Source organism: Zingiber officinale, chromosome 9A, assembly GCF_018446385.1.
Source record: "Zingiber officinale cultivar Zhangliang chromosome 9A, Zo_v1.1, whole genome shotgun sequence".
Classification (NCBI taxonomy): Eukaryota; Viridiplantae; Streptophyta; class Magnoliopsida; order Zingiberales; family Zingiberaceae; genus Zingiber; species Zingiber officinale.
The window spans coordinates 3,085,548-3,106,035 of record NC_056002.1 but is presented as its reverse complement, the minus strand read 5'-3'; the positions used below and the strand labels follow the sequence as shown (position 1 = coordinate 3,106,035).

At 42.7% G+C, this 20,488-nt stretch overlaps 2 protein-coding genes across 2 annotated transcripts; both read left to right on the top strand.

Moving 5' to 3' along the window:
- The first annotated feature begins 131 nt into the window (after window positions 1-131).
- Window positions 132-1,199, top strand: LOC122021122 (probable carbohydrate esterase At4g34215). The gene has a single exon (XM_042579210.1). It carries the CDS (start codon window positions 154-156, stop codon window positions 985-987), a length of 834 nt encoding a protein of 277 aa, XP_042435144.1. The 5' UTR covers window positions 132-153; the 3' UTR covers window positions 988-1,199.
- Window positions 1,200-9,945: 8,746 nt separating this feature from the next.
- LOC122021647 (probable carbohydrate esterase At4g34215) lies at window positions 9,946-10,916 on the top strand. Its single transcript, XM_042579793.1, has one exon. The coding sequence runs from the start codon at window positions 9,975-9,977 to the stop codon at window positions 10,776-10,778; it is 804 nt and encodes a 267-aa protein (XP_042435727.1). The 5' UTR covers window positions 9,946-9,974; the 3' UTR covers window positions 10,779-10,916.
- The last annotated feature ends 9,572 nt before the right edge of the window (window positions 10,917-20,488 follow it).

The window sequence follows — 20,488 nt, the reverse complement described above, 5'->3', positions numbered from 1 at the left end:
TGGTTGGGTCAATTTGATTAGTTAATTGTTCAGACCTAACCGCATGTGCGTCATGTACGGACTAGCTTAACGGCATATGCGGCATCTATTATTTAAACACGAGAAACAGCGCAATGGCGCAGTCCGTTCCAACGGAGGCGATTCCCGTAAACGATGCCGTCCGTTGGATCACGGGCGCTCGCGCTGCTCTGCTTCGCAGTGCTCGCCTCCGCGCGACGACTTGATCCCCGTCGCCCGCTGTCCGGCTACGATCGGACGGCGCCCGAGGCGCTCATCTTCGTGCTCGCGGGACAGAGCAACATGGCCGGGAATGGCGGCGTCAACGGCGGCCCTTGGGACGGCGTTGTCCCGCCGCAGTGCCGCCCGAGCAGCTCCATCCTGCGCCTCGACGCGCGCCTCCACTGGGAGGTGGCGCGGGAGCCGCTCCACGCCGACATCGACGTCAACATGAGCTGCGGCGTCGGCCCCGGCATGCCCTTCGCCCACGCGCTACTCACCTCCTCCCTCCTCCCGCGCCATCCGCCGCCGACGATCGGCCTGGTGCCCTGCGCCATCGGCGGGACCAGCATCCAGGAGTGGGCGCGCGGGACGCCACTGTACGGCAGCTTAGTGAGGCGAGCGACGGCGGCGGCGGCGGCGGGGAGGCTGGCAGCGGTGCTGTGGTACCAGGGCGAGAGCGACACAGTGGTGCGCGCGGACGCGGAAGCCTACAGGGGACGCATGAAGAGGCTGATACGGGACCTGCGGGCGGATCTCTTCTCGCCGGAGCTGCCCCTGATCCAGGTGGCTCTTGCGTCAGGAGAAGGCAATTTCACAGAAGTGGTAAGGCATGCGCAGAAGGGCATCAAGCTCCCTAATGTCGCTTGTGTTGACGGCAAAGGTTTGCCACTCGAGGCAGATCATGTCCACCTGACGACCGAAGCGCAAGTGAAGCTTGGGAAGATGCTAGCAAAAGCCTATTTGAAATTAACTGCAACGGCGGATTAACGTACGTGTCCGTTCATTACTCAACATCGAGCTCACTGCTAAGCTCGGCCTCAGTTCCTCAGGTTGCATGTGTTCTAGCAATTGCTTCAATAATGTTTTTCATTTTGCTCCAACTTCACAATTTCATTGTGTGGGAATTAAGTAAACGAAAGATATAGAAATTGCAAATGCAGGGTAAAGAAAACACTGCTTATCTTCTAAAATCACACAAACCACGGTTAAAATGATGGCAAAATTTATTTTCAGCTTCTTTATCTATATGTTCTAATAGACTGGAAGTAGGGCAAAATGATGTATAATAATGATATATATCACAGCCATCACAACTAGTTTGGATAATTATATTGGTGAAACGTGGTTATCCTGCTAGTTATAATGCTTCCTGGAAAAGAAAAACTTCAATGTAACTAATGGCTGAAAGCTTGTGTGGACAACTATATGTGGAATTCAATTGACCATCTAAGGATGTCTAATGAAATTTAATCTAGTCAATCTCGATCACATGATCTGGTCTGAGAAAACTAATAAATATATGCACATTTAATGTGCCATGTACTGTTGCTATTTATAAGATTATATAAGTATATATCTCAGAATCTTCCCTAACAGCTAGCTGCATGAGTTTCTAACTTATGTACTTCTTCCATCAGATCTTAAACATAATAAATAGTCGACGGCATAATCCAAAACCCCTTAACATAATATACAGATGAGGAGATTGATTGACAATCATGTGGGTTATAATACATATATAAGTTATGTCTTCTCCTGATAACTTAAGTGTTATAACTCCTTGAGACAGTGAAAGAATTAATGTGGAAAAGGCGAAGCGCTCGTCCACAATGTACCCGTCAGTCCGCTCTAGGATCAATACAAAAAGGTAAATCATAGTAATTGAGGATGTTAGTGGATGGGGAATGAATTATTCGGAGTGCAGGATTTATACCTGCCAACCCTGAGACTTGACCCCTTTGATCTCATACGGTAAACTACCAACTACTGACCACCTCAGCTAAGCTTGTCAGGACGACAGTGAAAGAATTAATGAACATTGAATGAGATGCATTACATCATGGCTTCATTGAAAATAATAGTTTAAATAAGAGACATTGTCTTGATTTGTTGCACAATAATTATTATTCATCAGCAAGCAAATCATATTTACTTCTCAATCATCCCCATGGGTTGGCATAGTTGGTACCTACATGAATGATTATTTCAATATTTCTTGGGATCAATTTTCAGTAGGTATAAAATATCTCGCTTTGTGCAACCTCTCCCATCCAAAGGATCATTGTGCTAGGGCAAATGCCCCCGTGATTTATCCTGTTCCAGATAGTATGGAGTCAACTTGGAAAGGTTATTAAGGTGATGACTTCACCTTTTTGCTCTAATATTTACTTCTCAATCAAAGGTAAAAGGTTAAAAATGCCCCCACGGAGATCACATTTATTACTTATATGTGGTGTTATTGTAATAGGTAATAAGGTTGATTCTTAGCGTATGCGAAATACATTATGGGTCATCTAACCCCATGCAAAGAGTCATTCTGTTGGGCAAAACCTCCCATGATTTACCTCCCTTCTAAATCATGTGAGGCAGTCTTGGATGGGACCGCAGGTGATGGTTACCATCTTTTTGTTGTAAAAGGTAGGAGGTTAAACAAATAATCGTAGTCACAAGTATTATTTTCAAAAACTAGATAGACGGAGACAAACACAAATGTAAAGAAAATATAAGTGAGCAATTTTTTCAAGATCAAGCCTTGGTTATTGAGATATCGGGAAATCATTTCTAATGAAAAACTGCTCTTTTTTGCCCTGAAACTTTTGGTAGATAGCTTCAATTGCTCAAGGGCAGAGATACCTGCCACTGCCTTCTTAAGGGCAGAACATAGTGCCCTTTTAGCCGACCTTAAACCTAAGAAATGAGGTTCTTGTTAGTTGCTATTCGGAATATCATACCGGTTCCATTGTACAAAAATTTTGTACAAGTCCTGAACTATTCCTAACAACCTATTGCGTTCTTTAGAAATTAAATTTGGAATCGCAAACATAACTTAACATTATTAATTCCAAATTCAACTTATCTGTTCTTAGAGGTTTAGACTTGGATCGCAAACGATGTTTAACATTATTGATCCAAATCCACCCATGTTACAAATTTGATTAAATATTTATTTCAGATATTGGCTTCCAGGTTAAACATGGCGAGACACTAGGTCTTCTTGGGTATGAGATCATCCACCACTTCCTAGACAAAGCTTTTCAACGAAATTCAATATTTAATCTCCTTATAGTAACCCTAGGTTTAACCATTAAGAACAATCGAATCACAAGATCGAAAAAACAAAAGAAACACAAATTCGAATCACAAATCCGAAACCTAGAATGACTAGCCTCTTGTGTTTGGTATTTCAAGATCTAAACAAAAGGATGAACTAGTTATGATGCGGAAATTAATAGCTAGTTATACCTTTTGTAGCTTATAGACCTCACAATCTTCTGTCATATTCCTCTTCTTATCTCGGATGTCGTGTGGACGATGATCTATCGAGATGAGAATCCACCCAAGCTTCTTTCTTCTCCAAGCAAGTTTCGGCCACCAACAATCTCCAAGAGATGAAGAACTTTCAACCACTAACCAAGTTCCAAGGGATGCTAAGAAACAATGTCTCCTATCTCTCCTTCTTCCTCTAGCAAGATCCGGCCACCACCAAGCTACTTGAGATGAGATGCCGCTGGCCATCAAGGAAAAAGAATAGGAGAAGGAGAAAGGATGAGGGTCGGCCACTACCAAGGAAGAGAAGAAAGAAATAATAGATGATGCGTTGTTATGAGGTGAGGCACCTCTACCCTCTCTTTTATAATCATTGGTCTTGGCAAATAAAGAAAATTTTATAATTAAAACTTCCTTATATTGCTTACCAATGTTAATAAGAAAATTTTAATTAAAAATTTTCTTATAAACCCTTAATGGCCGGCCACCACCATCCACTCCAAAAAAGGAATATTTTAAACACAAAATTAAAACTTCCTAATTTGTTTCCGAAAATTTTTAAAATAAAAATTTTTCTTTTAAAATTCCCTTCATGGTTGATTATAAAAGGAAACTTTTATAAATTAAAATCTCTCTTTAAAACATGTGGATGGTTACAAGGAAAGTTTTCTCAAAATTAAAATATTCCTTTTCAATCTACAAATAAGGAAAGATATCAAATCTTTTTTTTAATCTTTTGTAGAAAGCTTATAAAAGGAAAGATTTATAATTTTTAAAACTCTCTTTTAAAACCATGAGGATGGTTAAAAAAGAAAAGTTTTATCAAAAATTAAAATCTTCCTTTTAACTACAAATAAGGAAAGATATCAAACATTTTTCTTAATCCTTTGTAGAAAGTTATAAAAGGAAAGATTTAAATTGTAAACTCTCTTTTAAAACCATGGCTTCCACATAAAAAAAGATTTTAAAAATTAAAATCCTTTTATTGTGTTGGTTAAAATTGTAAACTCTCTTTTATTGACTTCGGTCGGAAACCCGAAGTCAGACCCGGACAGTCCGAAGGCTGTCAATTCATTTATTTACATACTATCCATTTTGCTCTAACTCTGTTTTACAGGAGACTAACCTTTTCGTGCAGAGTTAGAAGTGTCCGGGATCGGTCGACTGAACCCACAAGCCAGCAAATCAGATCTCCAAAGGTTGGACCGGGCTCGACCAGGGGATCGGTCGACCGGACCTCGTGATCGGTCGACCGAACCTGGGTTTGGTGTCGACTGGATCAAGCTGACTAGGCAGAGTCAGGAGAGATGATCGGTCGACCGAACATGGTGATCAGTCGATCGAACCTCAGATAAAGTTTGACCAGCGGAGCGAGAGGATCGGGCGGATCGGATGGGAGAAGATCGTCTGATCGGTCGACCGAACATTGGGATCGATCGACCGATCCGCTTCGGGTCAAAGCTGATCCCGAGACTTGGGGATCTGGATCAGATCTTGCAGAGCTATAAGAGGAGGCCTCGAGATGCAGCTCGAAAATCGAATTCGAACAGAAGAACGTGTGGCCTTGTACGCTGCTCCGAAAGCTTCAACTAGACTCTGCTACTCCGACAATCGACAACCACTTTATATTTGTATTTTGTCGGTATAATCTTTCTTTTTAAGCTCATACTTGTACTCATCTATTTGTAAAGATTTGCGCTATATAGTTGTTGCCCACCGAAAGCGTTCAAGGACCGCGGGCCTTCGAGTAGGAGTCGAGATAGACTCCGAACGAAATAAACCATTTGCGTCTCTGTGTGTTTGCATTTACTTTCCGCTGCGTTTCTACTCTTAGTTTTAAATCGCTAAAATAGTCACGAGCGCTATTCACCCCCTCTAGCGCTTTCGATCCTACACCTTCTTCGGTGGGGATAATAAATCCAATATGGATTATAGTCCATATTTCTGCTTCGGTCTTCAATTGGTGCTCCATCTGGTCTTCCAGTATCTAAAATTTTCACCGGACAGAAGTGGTAGGCATGTAGAGCTGTACCCATCTTCGCAGGCCATTAAGAAGGAATCTCACAAAATAAACACAATAAAACTTGTTCCAAGACTTGGTCTTGGATTAGTAGTGCGGGAAAAAGATAAAAATAGAAATTCATAAATTTCGAGAAAAAATAATAAAATATTATTTTAAAAAATTAAAAAAATATTATCTCGAATTTTTCTAAACTCGATATTTTATTAATTCCAACCAACAGTGAAAAGATGAAAATTAATTTATTTGAAAATAGTTTTGGAGGGAAAAAAACGAAAGGCGTAAGTTTTTAATTTTATCCTAAACGAGCGAGAAAGCGACGAAAAAAATGCTCGAACGGTAGTTGTACCAATTCAGAGCAACCCCGCTCTGATACCAATTGTTGGATCGAAAGCGCTAGAGGGGGGGTGAATAGCGCTCGTGGCTTTCACTCGTTTCGGAATCGCAAAACTCGAGTAATAAACGCAGCGGAAATAAAACAATCAACAAGCGAACACAAGTGAATTACTTGGTTCGGAGCCTGTGGCGACTCCTACTCCAAGGCCCACGCTCGTTGAGCGTTTACGTTGGGCAACAACTATAATCTCGTAAAATTCAGTACAAGTATAGAATGAGTACACAAGAACTTTAAAGTACCGACAACTAAATTATAGAAAAGGGAGTGCCGGGTTGTCGGGAACTTGTCGCAGCTTGATCGGAAGCTTTTGTTAGTAGCACGTTGGAGATGGTTCGCTTTAGAATTGTTGTATTTGGCTGCTGCTTGAATCCCTCTTTTATATAGTGCTGGAGGCGCTTCCAAGCTTGTCCAAGACGCCTTCAGTCCCAAAGAAGGCGCCTCCAGCTCCTCTGGACAGCTGGCTTCAGCTTGCACCCGAGGCGCCTCCAAGCTCCATGGACGCGCCTCAGACACTGTTCATCCGAGGCTTAACTTGTTCATTTTGTACCTGCAAGATATGTTAGTCCCAAAACAATACGGTACCCTGCAAGACAAAGTTAAAACTGATATAAACATGATAAATTAAGAGTTTGACAGCCACCGGACTATCCGGGTCTGACTTCGAATTTTCGACCGGAAACCCTAGGTCGACCCGACTCCTACTGTTCCCTCTACAGGGAACGCGTCTTCACCTACTCCACTAAAGAGAGTTACCTGATGCCAGTCTGATCCTCCAGACCAACTGGACTTTCTGCCTATGGTTACCACCCCCTAGGACCTAGGATTTTTCTCCACCTAGGGTTACCACCCCCTAGGACCTAAGGTTACCCCCCCCCCCCCCCCCCCAGGATTTTCCTCCACTTAAGGTTACCGCCCCCTAGGACCTAAGGTTGCCGCCCCTTAGAATTTTCCTTCACCTAGGGTTATTACCCCCTAGAACCTAAGGTTACCACCCCTTAGGATTTTCCTTCACCTAGGGTTACCATCTCTTAGGACCTAGGGTTACCACCCCCTAGGGTTTTCACCTTGCCTAACCGCAGCTAGGACTTTTGCCTAAGTATCACTTAGGACTTTCCTGCAAGTTCCATGGACCTTGTTAGATAACACCACAGCTTAACTTTGAACCTTTTGTCATAATCAAAACTCAGGTTCGATCATCTGGTGCTCACTGCACCAACATGGAACTCCTCAACGACGACGAACGTCCACGGCAAGAACCAGTCGGAGATGACGGCATCAGGGCGGATCTCGGCGAAGGCGCGGTGGAAGGGATCTTCCAGCATGTATATTCCCTCGAAGAAGGTCGTGTGCTGGCGGAAGTTGACATTGGCGAGGCTCTCACGTCCAGGTGGGAGGCCGACGGCGGTGAACGGGAAGTGGATGAGGCGGAGGTTGATGGAGACGCCGTCGATGGCTGGCTGGAGGAGCAAGGGAGGAGTTGGCCTTGAAGAGGTCGTCGCCGGCGGAGCTCCTTGGTGGTGCCGGCGATGAACGAAGGAACCCCTGGTTCCTAGTGGCGGTGCCGGAAAAAGCATGAACCTCCCCCTTTTCCCATGAACAATGCTTCCCCACTTAAAGCCTTAAAGCCCTAACATGTCAAATGACGAAAATGCTCCTCTCTATCATTGTAATTTCTCTACTGCCCTGTGATATATCCGTATCAAGGATATTCACATATACCAAACCATTTAAGAAGTCCATTACTTCACTAATGAGATTTAAATTCGAATAGAGTTAATTAACTTTATCTTTATTATGACAAATAATTAAGAGTAGAAATCATCAAAGAGATCTGTGTTTTCTCTCCATATATGCTTGTTAGTTAGAGGATGACAGACATACTAAAATAGCGTAAGAGATAAATTTCTAATACACATATACTATCGGAAAAAAAACCTCTCTCGCCCTCTATCTAATTTGACAGTTGGCTATAAGTAGATCTCATGATCCCATAATTTACTTTTCTTCACATAACCTGAGACGGATTGTCCTTACATGGGATGAGCATGATCATCGTTTGCTATCAAAAGACACGTTTCTTTTTTTTTTTTAATCAAAAGGTGTCCCATCCATCTAAGATGAAACTTTTTCCCTTAGTTACTTAAAAATAAGGATGGATTCTTTTCTTTTCTTTTGTTTTGTTTACCTTTATTTACTTGATATAGGGGTGAATATTCGTTAAAATCGAACTGAATTAATCGAATCGAACTATTTTTTTCGAACAAATCGAACTGAACCGATTTTTTATAAAAAAAACCAAATAAATTGAATCAAATTTTTGATAAAACCAAACAAACCAAACCGAACAAATCGATTTTTATAAAAATTCTGTTTGACTTAATAAAAATTTAGTTCGATCTAAAAATTCGATTCAAATTAAAAATTTGGTATATTCGGTTTAATCGAATAAGAAATTTCAAAATCGAATCCAAACCGAATTAACCAAATTTTTGAAAAAATAAATAAATTTCTGAATAAACCAAACCAAATTTTTAAATTCGATCTATTTATTCGGTTTAACCGAACTTTTGCTGACCCCTAAACTAATGTATAGATGAATTTAGACATTCATCATTTTGTTTACATAAGAGATAGACTGATTTATAAATATGTTTGTAGATTAATTTTTTATCATTTATTTTTCCTTCCAAATCGGGTGGAAAACAATTTCCTTCTTTTAACATTACCTTCGAAACCAAATTTCTTCCCGAATGTCTCACGTGGAAGCTCGGTCAGCTACTGCAAGCAGTGGCCCCGCTGACGGTGACCTCGGGCGGGTGTGGTTGGCAACCTCATGATGGTCAAGCGTGGCAATGACCTTGTGGCGGCTACGCGGGGTCACAACATCATAGCGGCCGCGCGTGGTCGCGACCTCACAGTAGTCATGCGTCGCAGTAGTCAGCGGTGGCCATCCATGGTCGCAATCTTACGGGGTTCACATGTGGTCGCTACGTCACGACAGTTGAGCATCATAGCGGAGCCACGACCTCATGGTGACCGCGACCTTATGAAGTTGAGCGCCCATAATTTTAATTTTTTTATTATTATTATCTTTATTTTTTTTTCCCTGTGTAGTTCTTCCATGTATATTTTTCTTTCTCTCTTCCTATTCGTTTTTTTTTATTTATTCATGTATTCTTGTTATTTCCTTTCTCGTATCGTTTTCTACCCATTTTTTCCACCATTAATTTCTTTCTTTCCCCTTTGCATCTTTCAAGGTAATCCGTAAACATAACATTAGAAAAATTATGGGCGCTCGTTATTAATTTAAAATAGTATAATGCTTAGAAAAAAAAACAAAATTACACCAATGCAAACGATGAGGCCTTTATATGCCTGGCCCGCATTTTGTCCCGCATAGAAGGTAAATTCTGCGAACACTCATATACGGGATGCATTTATTTCTTCGTTTCCCAAAATTACATATAAAATTACTGTATTTATAATTTAAATTAAATTTTATTTCAATGTTTATTGTACAAATTTAAAATTTTATATATCAATAAGAAGCCTAGCTATTGATGGGATATATGAATAAAAAATATCTAATATATAAAAATGCAAATAATTATAGAAGATAATATAAAATATGGATATATTATAATGCATAGTATATGATAATATATGATAGTGTTGATATTAATAATTCATTACATAAATTATTCGAAATACAATTTCAATTAGTAAGTTAGTAAAAATATTAATTTTAATCCCATGGCAATTCAAATTGAATAAAAATTAAAAAGAGAATCTAAATTATCATTTCTTTAAAACATATTTTTTAAAATCAAAACAAATCACTGAAATTTTATGATACATAATATTTTTTCAATTGATAATTCTAAATCAAATGGGAAATCTCCACTGGTTTGAATATGGAAGTGGAGCGGGAGGCTGCAGGCCTGCAACTTCCATCTCTGTCTTGAATGATTTCGAGTCTTGGTCTGCAACGGCCGCATCGTATTATTTAAATACGAGAAACAGCGTCAATTAATTTGGTGCAGTCCGCTCCAACAGAGGCAATTCCAGTAAATGATGACGTCGATTGTATCACGGGCGCTGGCGCTGCTCTGCCTCGTAGTGCTCGCCTCCGCGCTGTCCGGCCACGATCAGACGGCGGCCGAGGCGCTCATCTTCGTGCTCGCTGGACAGAGCAACATGGCCGGGCGTGGCGGCGTCTGCGTCGACCGTTGGGACGGCGTCGTACCGCCGCAGTGCCGCCCGAGCCGCTCCATCCTGCGCCTCGACGCGCGCCTCCGCTGGGAGGTGGCGCGGGAGCCGCTCCACGCCGACATCGACGTCAACAAGTCCTGCGGCGTGGGGCCCGGCATGCCCTTCGCCCACGCGCTACTTACCTCCTCCCTCCTCCCTCGCCAGCCGCCGCCGGAGATCGGCCTGGTTCCCTGCGCCGTCGGCGGGACCAGCATCCAGGAGTGGGCGCGCGGGACGGCACTGTACGGCAGTTTAGTGCTGCGAGCGAGGGCGGCGGGGAGGCTGGCGGCGGTGCTCTGGTATCAGGGCGAGAGCGACACAGTGGCGCGCGAGGACGCGGAGGCCTACGGGGGACGCATGGAGAGGCTGATACAGGACCTGCGGGCGGATCTCTTCTCGCCGGAGCTGCGCCTGATCCAGGTGGCTCTTGCGTCAGGAGAAGGCAATTTCACAGAAGTGGTAAGGCAGGCGCAGAAGGGCATCAAGCTCCCTAATGTCGCCTGTGTTGACGGCAGAGGATTGCCACTCGAGGCAGATCATGTTCACCTGACGACCAAAGCCCAAGTGAAGCTTGGGAAGATGCTCGCGGAAGCCTACTTGAGCTTAACTGTAATGGCGGATTAACGTTTCCATCCATCTCAACATCGAGCTCACTGCTAAACTCACCCTCAGTTCCTCAGATCTCAAGTTGGGTTTCATATGTTCTAGCAATTACTTCAATAATGTTTTACATCTTGCTCCAATGTCAGGGAATTAAGTAAACGAAACTATGAAGATAGGAAAACTATAGAAATTGCAAATGCAGAGTAAAGACTGCTTATTTTCTAAAATCACACAGACCACGGTTAATTTTTTTTATTTATAAAAAGGTATTTTTTTTGGTTTAAAATCTTTGCCAGACACTTCTGAGCGAATGAGTTCTCCATCTACTTCTTTCCTTTCGCCTCCGAACGAGGGCCGGCCGATTCGACTGCTTGGAAAGGAAGGCTTCGGGTTCCAGATCGACTGCCCGAAGCCGATCTGGTGTTCCAGATGCGTCCATCGTGTCATAGATTGCTCGGATCAGAGGCGAAGGTTCGCTTCGGGTCGAGGGTAAGGGGGAGGACGTCAACCTACCAAAATGGGGGGTTGCGGACAGCGGCGGACTTCGGAAACTTTGCGGAGCAGGTCAAATCGCCCGACTCACGATCTCTCATCTCCGTCCTCTGCGGAAACTTCGGCGGACTCTTTAAGGTTACTTTCGTTACCTTGTTTGGATCTTTTGTTTTGGTTGTAAATTTATATTCCTGGGGCTCTCACTTCCGGGTCGTTAGTTATTATGGATGCCATAGGTCCCGGGACTGTTCAAGCTTTAGCACCCCGCAAAGTACGATTTTTTCCAAGATTACTGTGCTAACTAAGCCAAATTTGGCCTAGTTGTCCTTTTTGTTGTACGTTGAATGAGGGGTAGCAAGTAGTGCTGACCACAACAGTAGCGTTGTAGCTTTGCAATTTACCTTGGTGATAATGATAAAAGTTATGTATGTCTTTAGTTGTCAATTAAGTGTATATCATATTCGTGGTGTCAAGTTTGTGATTCAGACCTTAGGATTTCACCATTTTATGATGCAAACAGACCTAAACGATCTTATGTTGAATCCCGATTTCGACAACCATAACTAGATAATTTATCATTACCATCGTATAATTGTCATTCATTTATTTTATAGAAATTATTTGCTATGTGAACATGTAACATATATTTGTTTACATTTTATCAGATTTGAATGACTGTCGAAAATGTAATGGTATAATATTGAAAGTGAATGCATATGATAAATTATCAATGTGGAATATAGCGGTAAAAAACCTTAATTGAATTGTAAGATCTTAGAATCTTATCATCCAAATATGATACGGGAAGAAATCAAGCGGTGCCACATGGCCCGAGAGGTCAGTAGTCTTGCCAAGATGATGGTCAAAAGTTGAAAGCAATTGTGCTTTGATCATTGCCGACTCGAGGCCCGACTCATATTCCCAACTCCTGACTCTCAACTCTCGACTCCCGACTTCCTCCTCGAATGGTCGAATCCAATCCAAACTCGACTCCCGACTTCCTCCTCAGATGCTCGGATCCAATCCAGACTCAACTCTCTACTCCCTACTGACCCAAAACGGTCCCAGTTGCCGAATATTAAAGCGAGGAACCGTTATTTATTAAAGACATGGACAACGTAACCGTTACTGTGAGAAAAGCAGGAAACACAGACATTTACCCCGAAATAAATGCACATAAATAATCATTTATATCAAAAGACGTGGGAATGATCGCAAGAAACTAGGGACAAGGAGAGAACGTGGAGGAGGGACATGATCCTACAAAGATAGTCTGTCCTCGTGAGAAAAGGTATGCGCACATGTCAACATCAAACCCTAATCCCCCTGCACATCTTCTACTTCTCCTTCTTTGAAGACTTACTTGAGCGTCGGAGTGGCTGCGTCGGGGAACCCCCTGGTTATCATGATTTCGCGAAACTTTTCTAAGGAGCCTAGGATGGGACATACATTCAGAAAATCGAGTTAGAATAAAGATCAGGGAGTTCCTTGTCGCAACCACTCCGACGCTCAAGTAAGTCTTCGAAAAAGGAGAAGTAGAAGATGCGTAGGGGGATTAGGGTTTGATGTTGTCATGTGCGCATATCTTTTCTGATGAGGACAGACTACCTTTTATAGGATTGTGTCCATCCTCCATGTTCTCTCCTTGTCACTAGCTTCTCACAATCGTTCCCACATTTTTTGGTATGAATGATTATTTATGCACTTTTATTTCGGGATGAATGCCTGCTTTTCTCACAGTAACGGTTACGTTGTCCATGCCTTTAATAAATGGCTGTTCCTCGCTTTAATTTCTGACAGCTGGGACCGTTTTAGGTTAGTCGGGAGTAGGGAGTGGAGTTTGATTGGATCCGAGCATCCGAAGAGAAAGTTGGGAGTGTGGAGTCGAGTTTGGATTGGATCCGTGCATCCGAGGAGGAAGTCGGGAGTAGGAGTCGGGTCTTGAGTCGGCAATGATTAGAACACAATTGCTTTTGACTTTTGACCACTATCTTGGCAAGACTACTAACCCCTTAGGTCATGTGGTACCACTTGATTTCCTCCTGTATCACTAATTTCCCATTTAAGTCTAGTCGAAAGAGATGAAAGTTCAACTAACTGGACCAGTATGATGTGGCAAGACATCCTTATTCTAACCTACTCTTCTGGACGTATTTCTCATCCCAGGCTCCTTGGAAAAGTTTCGCGAAATCATGCCCAGATTAGGGTTGTAAACGAGCCAAGTCGAGCTCAAGTCAGCCTAGGCTCGAGCTCGGCTTGACTCGATTTATACTGGCTCAACTCAAGCTTGAGCTCGCTCTAGCCTGTAGAGTTGAGCTGCAGCTCGAGCTCGAGCTTGATATTTAATTATGGACTCGAGCTCAAGCTTGAATTTTTTATTATTTTTTAATAAATAAATTAATATATTATATATTATAAAAATATATATTATTATGGGCTTGTTTGGCTCAACGAGCCACTAAGCCAGTAATAATTAGGCTCAACCTTAGTCAACTTCGAGCTCAAGTCGAGTTTTGACCGAGCCGCTCACGAGCGACTCATGAGTTGACCATCCACGTTCTTAGACTGGATCAAGTTGACGTCATTTGTGGGAAATCCGAGTTAAAAATTGAACCGAGACGTTGTAACATGGACAACACCGGAAGACCCAACACTGAGGATATTGAAAGACCAAACGTCATCACCATGGTTATAGACTAGTTGCGACTACGGTACAATCTGTGCTGCAAGGACAATCCCAACCGTTGACACCGCCTGTGCCCAACCCCTTGAATGAGCTATCGCCCTAACTCGTCAAGGCATCACTGACACTACAACAAAAATCAACTCAGACCATAGGAATGCCTAGGGAGGTATTCCTTACCCAGGCCAGTACTTCTGTTATGAAAGAAGAAGCTTTATGGTCTTCTAGGAAAACCCTCAATCGGAGTCCTCCAAAGGAGAAAGTATACATGTTGTTGAAAAATAAAGGACTCTAGGGGCGTTCCCTTCTCGCAAAATATCCTTCAAGCTAAATTACAAAACATTTTCGAACACTGCAAATTAGAGAGTATAATGGCATAACTAACCCCGAAGACCATATGCAAATTCGAAAATGCCTCTCTACTGCATCAATATATAGATGGGGTTAAATGTCGGATTTTTGTGACAACTCTATTGAGCTCGACGCAAAGATAGTTTAATCGCTTTCCATCCGGTCTTTCAAAGATTTTAAAACGACGTTCATGTGACATTTTACCACTAGTCGGAGATATCAAAAGACCCTGCATGCTTTGTTCGCCCTCAAACAGAAGCCCAAAGAACCTTTAAAAGAGTACCTGCAAAGTTCAATCGAGTAGTCATGGATGCACCTTTAGTTATTCTAGAGGTGTAAGTTAGTGCAAGTATCTCGAGATAATTTTGATGTGGTCAACCGAGTTAAGTTAGGTCATGTTCTGTTTGATCCTTGTGTTTAAGTGTATAAGAATTTAGGAACACAAGAAGTCGAGCGGAAGACGTAGCTAGCGAAAAGGATGACACAGGAAGTAAGTAGCTCGGTGCATCCAAGAGACGAGGTGATGTGGAATAGTACACTGACGGATGAAAACGATGGGCGCGACACTTCTGAGGGACGAGAAGTCGGAGTGGAAAACTGCTCGAGTAGAAGGCCGAAATTGGGTTCAGGTGAGCTCAACTCTGGAAGGCCGGAAAATCACCTAAGCGATCACAACAGCAACCAATAAGTCAACATGAAGTTGACTTGTCTTGACGCTTGGACCAAGTCCAGGTGCCCGGACCAGTTTGGGTGAGCACAGGCACCCTTTCGAAGGTGTTGCGGTGGGGATAGAGTTTAAGTCCATGTCAGCAACACTCTAGGCACTCGGATCGGTCCAAACACCTGGATGAGGATAAAAATTTATCTTCATGCCGTTGAAGAGCCGTTGCGAAGTAGATCAGGTGTACTAGGGGCACTCGGACCTGCTCTAGGCGCTTAGACGTGCCACGTCAGCCAACGGACGAATTCGACCATCAAGCTATAAATATAGTCTTGGCCCTAGGAGTTTAGCACAACACTAGTTTACAACATTCGTTTCTATTGTTTACTGCTTTCTAGTTTTCTATACTTAATTGTTGTAAGAGGCTACTCCACTTGAAGGAAATTTTTAGTGAAGCTTTTTAAAGTCTTGGACTAACAATCTCCCCGGTTATAACCAAGTAAATCGTTATTATCTCTTACTATTATTTCATGCTTTTATTTCTGTTTAATTAAAGTGTGTTGTCTTTGCTTAAAAGAAAGCAAAAGTTAGTTAAGTCTAACTTGCAGGACGTTATTCCCCCCCCCCCCCCCCCCTCTAGTCGGCCTCTTCAACAGTTAATGCATTCTCACATGACTTAATTGATGGAGATTCCTTTCTATCCCTGGTGAAAAATCCCCATTCGACTTCAATGGGTTACAGGCTTGAGCATTAAAATACGTTCAAGTGGAAGAAGCCCAGTCGACAAAAAGGAAAGACGTGTCAATCCCGCCTCTGTGTTTGTTCAGCCGGATCAGAAGAGTCCCCTTCCCCCTTTGCGGAATTGGAATTTCACGAATCGGAGAGGGAAAAAAGTGATGCAAACAGTGGAAGTTACCCCGACTCCTACTACTTCGGGGTCAAGTTGGGGATTTATGGTAGAGCCCTATTATGACTTTCATCAATCGAATACTCACTCCACCCGAAAAGGCTAACAAATGCCAAGGCACTACGACTGGAAGCCAACCAAAGAAAAGCTGGCAGCAGTCAATTAACCAAGAGATCTTCCGAGCCTTACCATCATCATTGTAACATCTCCCGACCTCAGAAGGAATCAAGTCAAGAGAAGGGCAAGGATTTGGGAGGGTCCAATAGATGACGGTTCCACCAGAGCTCGGGAGACTCACGGTCTGCGGTTAGAGAGCTACGGGTTCGAGTCGTGGTACAACTAATGACCCTATGATCAGTTTCGGGCCTAGTGATTTGGAAGGAGTGGGGATTCTCCATGAGTATGCCTTGGTGATTCAGACACTTATTACCAACTATATAGTCAAGAGGATGTTTATAGACACCGATAGTTTTGTTAACATCATTTTTAAAGAGGCCTTTGACTAATTACAATTGGACGAGGAAGAATTGCACCCTATGAACCTCTTTGTTCGGATTCACACGACATTATGTACAACAAAATTCACCTCTCTCTCTCTCCCTATGAGAGGAACCCGTTAGAAGGACAAGACACACACCTTTCCTCGTAGTAAATACGGAGTCCACTTACAATGTTATATTAGGGAGACCAGCATTGAGCACCTTCTAGGCGGCGGTTTTTTACTTTCCACCAAAAAATCAAATTCCCAATGGATAACCAAATTGGGAAAGTGAAGAGAAATCAACTGGCAGCCAGGAAATGTTATGTCAATGTAATCCGGATTGATTCTCGAAAGGCTCGCCGAACTCACAACATTTTTTTCGAAGTTACCAAGAAGACACCAATAACTCGGCCCGAGGACGGTCATCAAGAGGTGCAAATCCATCCTAACCAACTAGGAGAAGAAGAACTGTGGTTTCCATCCCTTACGTGATGAGGGAAGACCCTTAAGTAGGTCGTGGCCAACTCGAGAGGAGAAGAAGAATACTCCATCCTCTATTTTCTTTGGCTAGAAGAAGAAATGGAATAGTCGAGCAGATATAGGAATTCGGTACAGACGAAACATGATAACAACTCTGGTTAAAATTTGGAATGAGTTTGGCCCCAATTGAGACAAGGGAATGCGAAGATATTGGGACGCCTCGGTGAAGAAAACAAGAATAGGAATGCGTAATCCACTTAGCAGGTAACTTCGGAAGAAGGTCACGTATCTTGGAGGAGGATGGTTAGGGCAATCATTCTCGTTGGGAAGTATTAGGCCATGATCTGTCGGAATCCCGTAGGTGGTCCTTAGTTGGTCTAACACACCACTGCTAAATCTTAACTCCACGGACCTATACCAAGGAGTAGACGGAGACCCCACAACCATCACCAAACCAATACTCGGTTCGACACTGACAGAGAAAGGGGAGGGCCAAAGGTAGGCTGGTAAATGTCAAAAGTAAGAAAGGAAGCAACTTACTCAACGACGGAAACACAGAAAAGCTCGAAGTGGAGACGACGAAGAGCGACGTATGCACGAATGAGGGTTGCGCAATGAGACAACAACCCTCGTAACCTAATTTATATTTGCATGCGTTTGGTCTGGACCATAAGATCTAGATCATCTAGAAAGTAGAGAGGATCATTGGTTGTCCGATCAAGCACATGGGTCACAGCAGCTCCAAATCATCATTGCGCTGAGGTAGACGTTTAATCTTCCCTGCTAGGGGCCACCTCACATTAATGTGATATAACCTCGGAGATAATGACGCCTTTTGGTTCATAAACCAAAGCTGATAAAAGCATGCCCCACATTTAAGAGGCATGGTCGTAATTAAGGCGCAGATCTTGTTAAAAGTCGTGCCGAGATTTACCCATAGCCACATGTCTAGCTAATCAGGACGAAGAAGGATATCTTGCCACATCATATTAGTCAGTCAGTCAGACTTCCATTTCCTTCAACTAAACTTAAATGGGAGATTAGTGATACGAGAGGAAATTAGAAGGTACCGCATGGCTTGAGGGGTCAGTAGTCTTGCCAAAATGGCGGTCAAAAGTCAAAAGAAATTGTGCTCTGATCATTGCCGACTCAAGGTCGGACTCCTACTCTCGACTTCCTCCTCAGATGCTCGGATCCAATCCAGACTTAACTCCCTACTCCTGACTCTTGACTTCCTCCTGGGATACTCAAATCCAATCCAGACTCGACTCCCGACTCCCGACTTCCTCCTCGGATGCTCAGATCCAATCCAGCCTCAAGTCCTACTCCCGATTGACATAAAACGGTCCCAATTATGAGAAATTAAAGCGAGGAACCGTCATTTATTAAAGACGTGGACAACGTAGTCATTACTATGATAAAAGCGGGAAACACAGACATTCACCCCGAAATAAAAGTGCATAAATAATCATTTATACCAAAAGACGTGGGAACGATCGCGAGAAACTAGGGACAGGGGAAGAGAATGGAGGAGGGACATGATGGCAAAAAGGTGAATACGCTCGCCCCCAACGCCCCCGCCAACCCGTCCCAAGGCCAACACGGAGGAGGTAAATCACGGGCGACTACTAGCCTTTGAAATAGTGACTAGCACATAAGGGAGACATTTACCTCGGCTTTGCATTGAATTAATATATAGCATGGAGGAGGGACATGATCCTATAAAAGGTATCATGTCCTTATGAGAAAAGGTATGCACACATAACACATCAAACCTTAATTTCCCTACGCATCTTCTACTTCTCCTTCTTTGAAGACTTACTTGAGTGTCGGAGTGGTTGCATAGGGAACCCGCTATCATCATTCTAACCTGCTCTGGACATATTTCTCATCCTAGGCTTCTAACCTCCTCGGATGCTCGGATCCAATCCAGACTCGACTCCCGACTTCCTCCTCAGATGCTCGGATCCAATCCAGACTCGACTCCCTACTCCTGACTCCTGACTTTCTCCTCCGATGCTCGGATCCAATCCAGACTCGACTCTCCACTCCTGACTCCCGACTTCCTCCTCGGATGCTTAGATCCAATCCAGCCTCAACTCCTACTCCCAACTGACCTAAAATGGTCCCAATTATGAGAAATTAAAGCGAGGAACCGTCATTTACTAAAGACATGGACAACGTAGTCATTACCGTGAGAAAAGCGGGAAACATAGACATTCACCCCGAAATAAAAGTGCATAAATAATCATTTATACCAAATGACGTGGGAACGATCGTGAGAAACTAGGGACAAGGGAAGAGCATGGAGGAGGGACACGATCCTATAAAAGGTATCATGTCCTTATGAGAAAAGGTATGCACACATAACACATCAAACCCTAATTCCCCTACACATCTTCTACTTCTCCTTCTTTGAAGACTTAAGTGTTGGAGTGGCTGCCTAAGGAACCCCCAACCACCATTCTAACCTGCTCTGGATGTATTTCTCATCCTAGGCTTCTTGGTAAAGCTTCGCAAAATCACGTGGCCAGGGTAACCCAAATAAGCAACCTCAGCGTACAATCACCGGTGAGTTGACCATCGGCATTCACAGGATCAATAAGTAATGAATGAAATGCTCATCCGCAATCAAGTCAAACATTGAAAGAAGAATCAAAAGACGTAATTGAGCACCAGATTGTTTAAGAAAAGGGGGGTAGTCATTAGAACTATTTATCAAATGGAAGACACACCCCCTTTTTGAGTATACATGGACTAATGATGATAAATTTAACAGAAGAGTTACTCATGAAAGATTCCTTGTTTTAGCTTTGCAGTAAATAGAAAGCGAGGGCAAATAAAAGGCGACATTTTTTTTTTAAAAAAAAATCTTCCCACTTATGAGAAGCCTAGTTCAGAATGCCAAGACATTAACACTTGGGTTGGGGATCCTATAAAAAATAAGCATGCTTAAGAAGCCTCACTTAGCAAAGGGACTAGAAATGAAGTTTCTTCCTCTTCTCACCTTCTCTTTAACTTCCTTAACATGTTTTTCAAAACAAGAATAGTCATTTGAGAGTCCAAGAAAGGCTGAGGTGTCAAGCCAGAATATCATTTGTGAAGCAATGCTTGGGAAATGCCATAAATTGGTAGTTAAGCAAGGTTTCCAGTTCCAGGCCATTGGGAGGGCACTATTTCATAGGATTACGGCACAAAAGAATAATATGCAGCGATTTGTTGCTCTAAGCGAGAAAAAGAAATAAAGGAATGCAAATTAGGCTCAACAATTGTTGTTCTAGTTTCTTAATTTGATTAGTTATAAAAACAGTATTTCATGCTTAATTCATTGAATCTCATCGACTGTAACTGATAAACAAGTTTGTCTAGGCTAATTTTTAAATACGTGCATGCTTAGCTCATAAGTTCAAAGTTCACCTCTCACTAGAATATGCTGCTGACTTGGTGATCTGTCTACTTAAATCCACGTTGCAATATTTGTTTTACTCATATATCTAGTGCCTTAAAATAAGGTTATTCATGTCTCGCAATTAGATCATACAATCTAGTTTCATGCTTTTCAGTATGATGAAAAGTATATGTGTCATATTTATTGTGTTGATTTATTTGGGTGTAAGCATTTAATGTATAACAAGTTTAAAAGCATAAATACTGCATAGAATCTCTAACCTTCCTT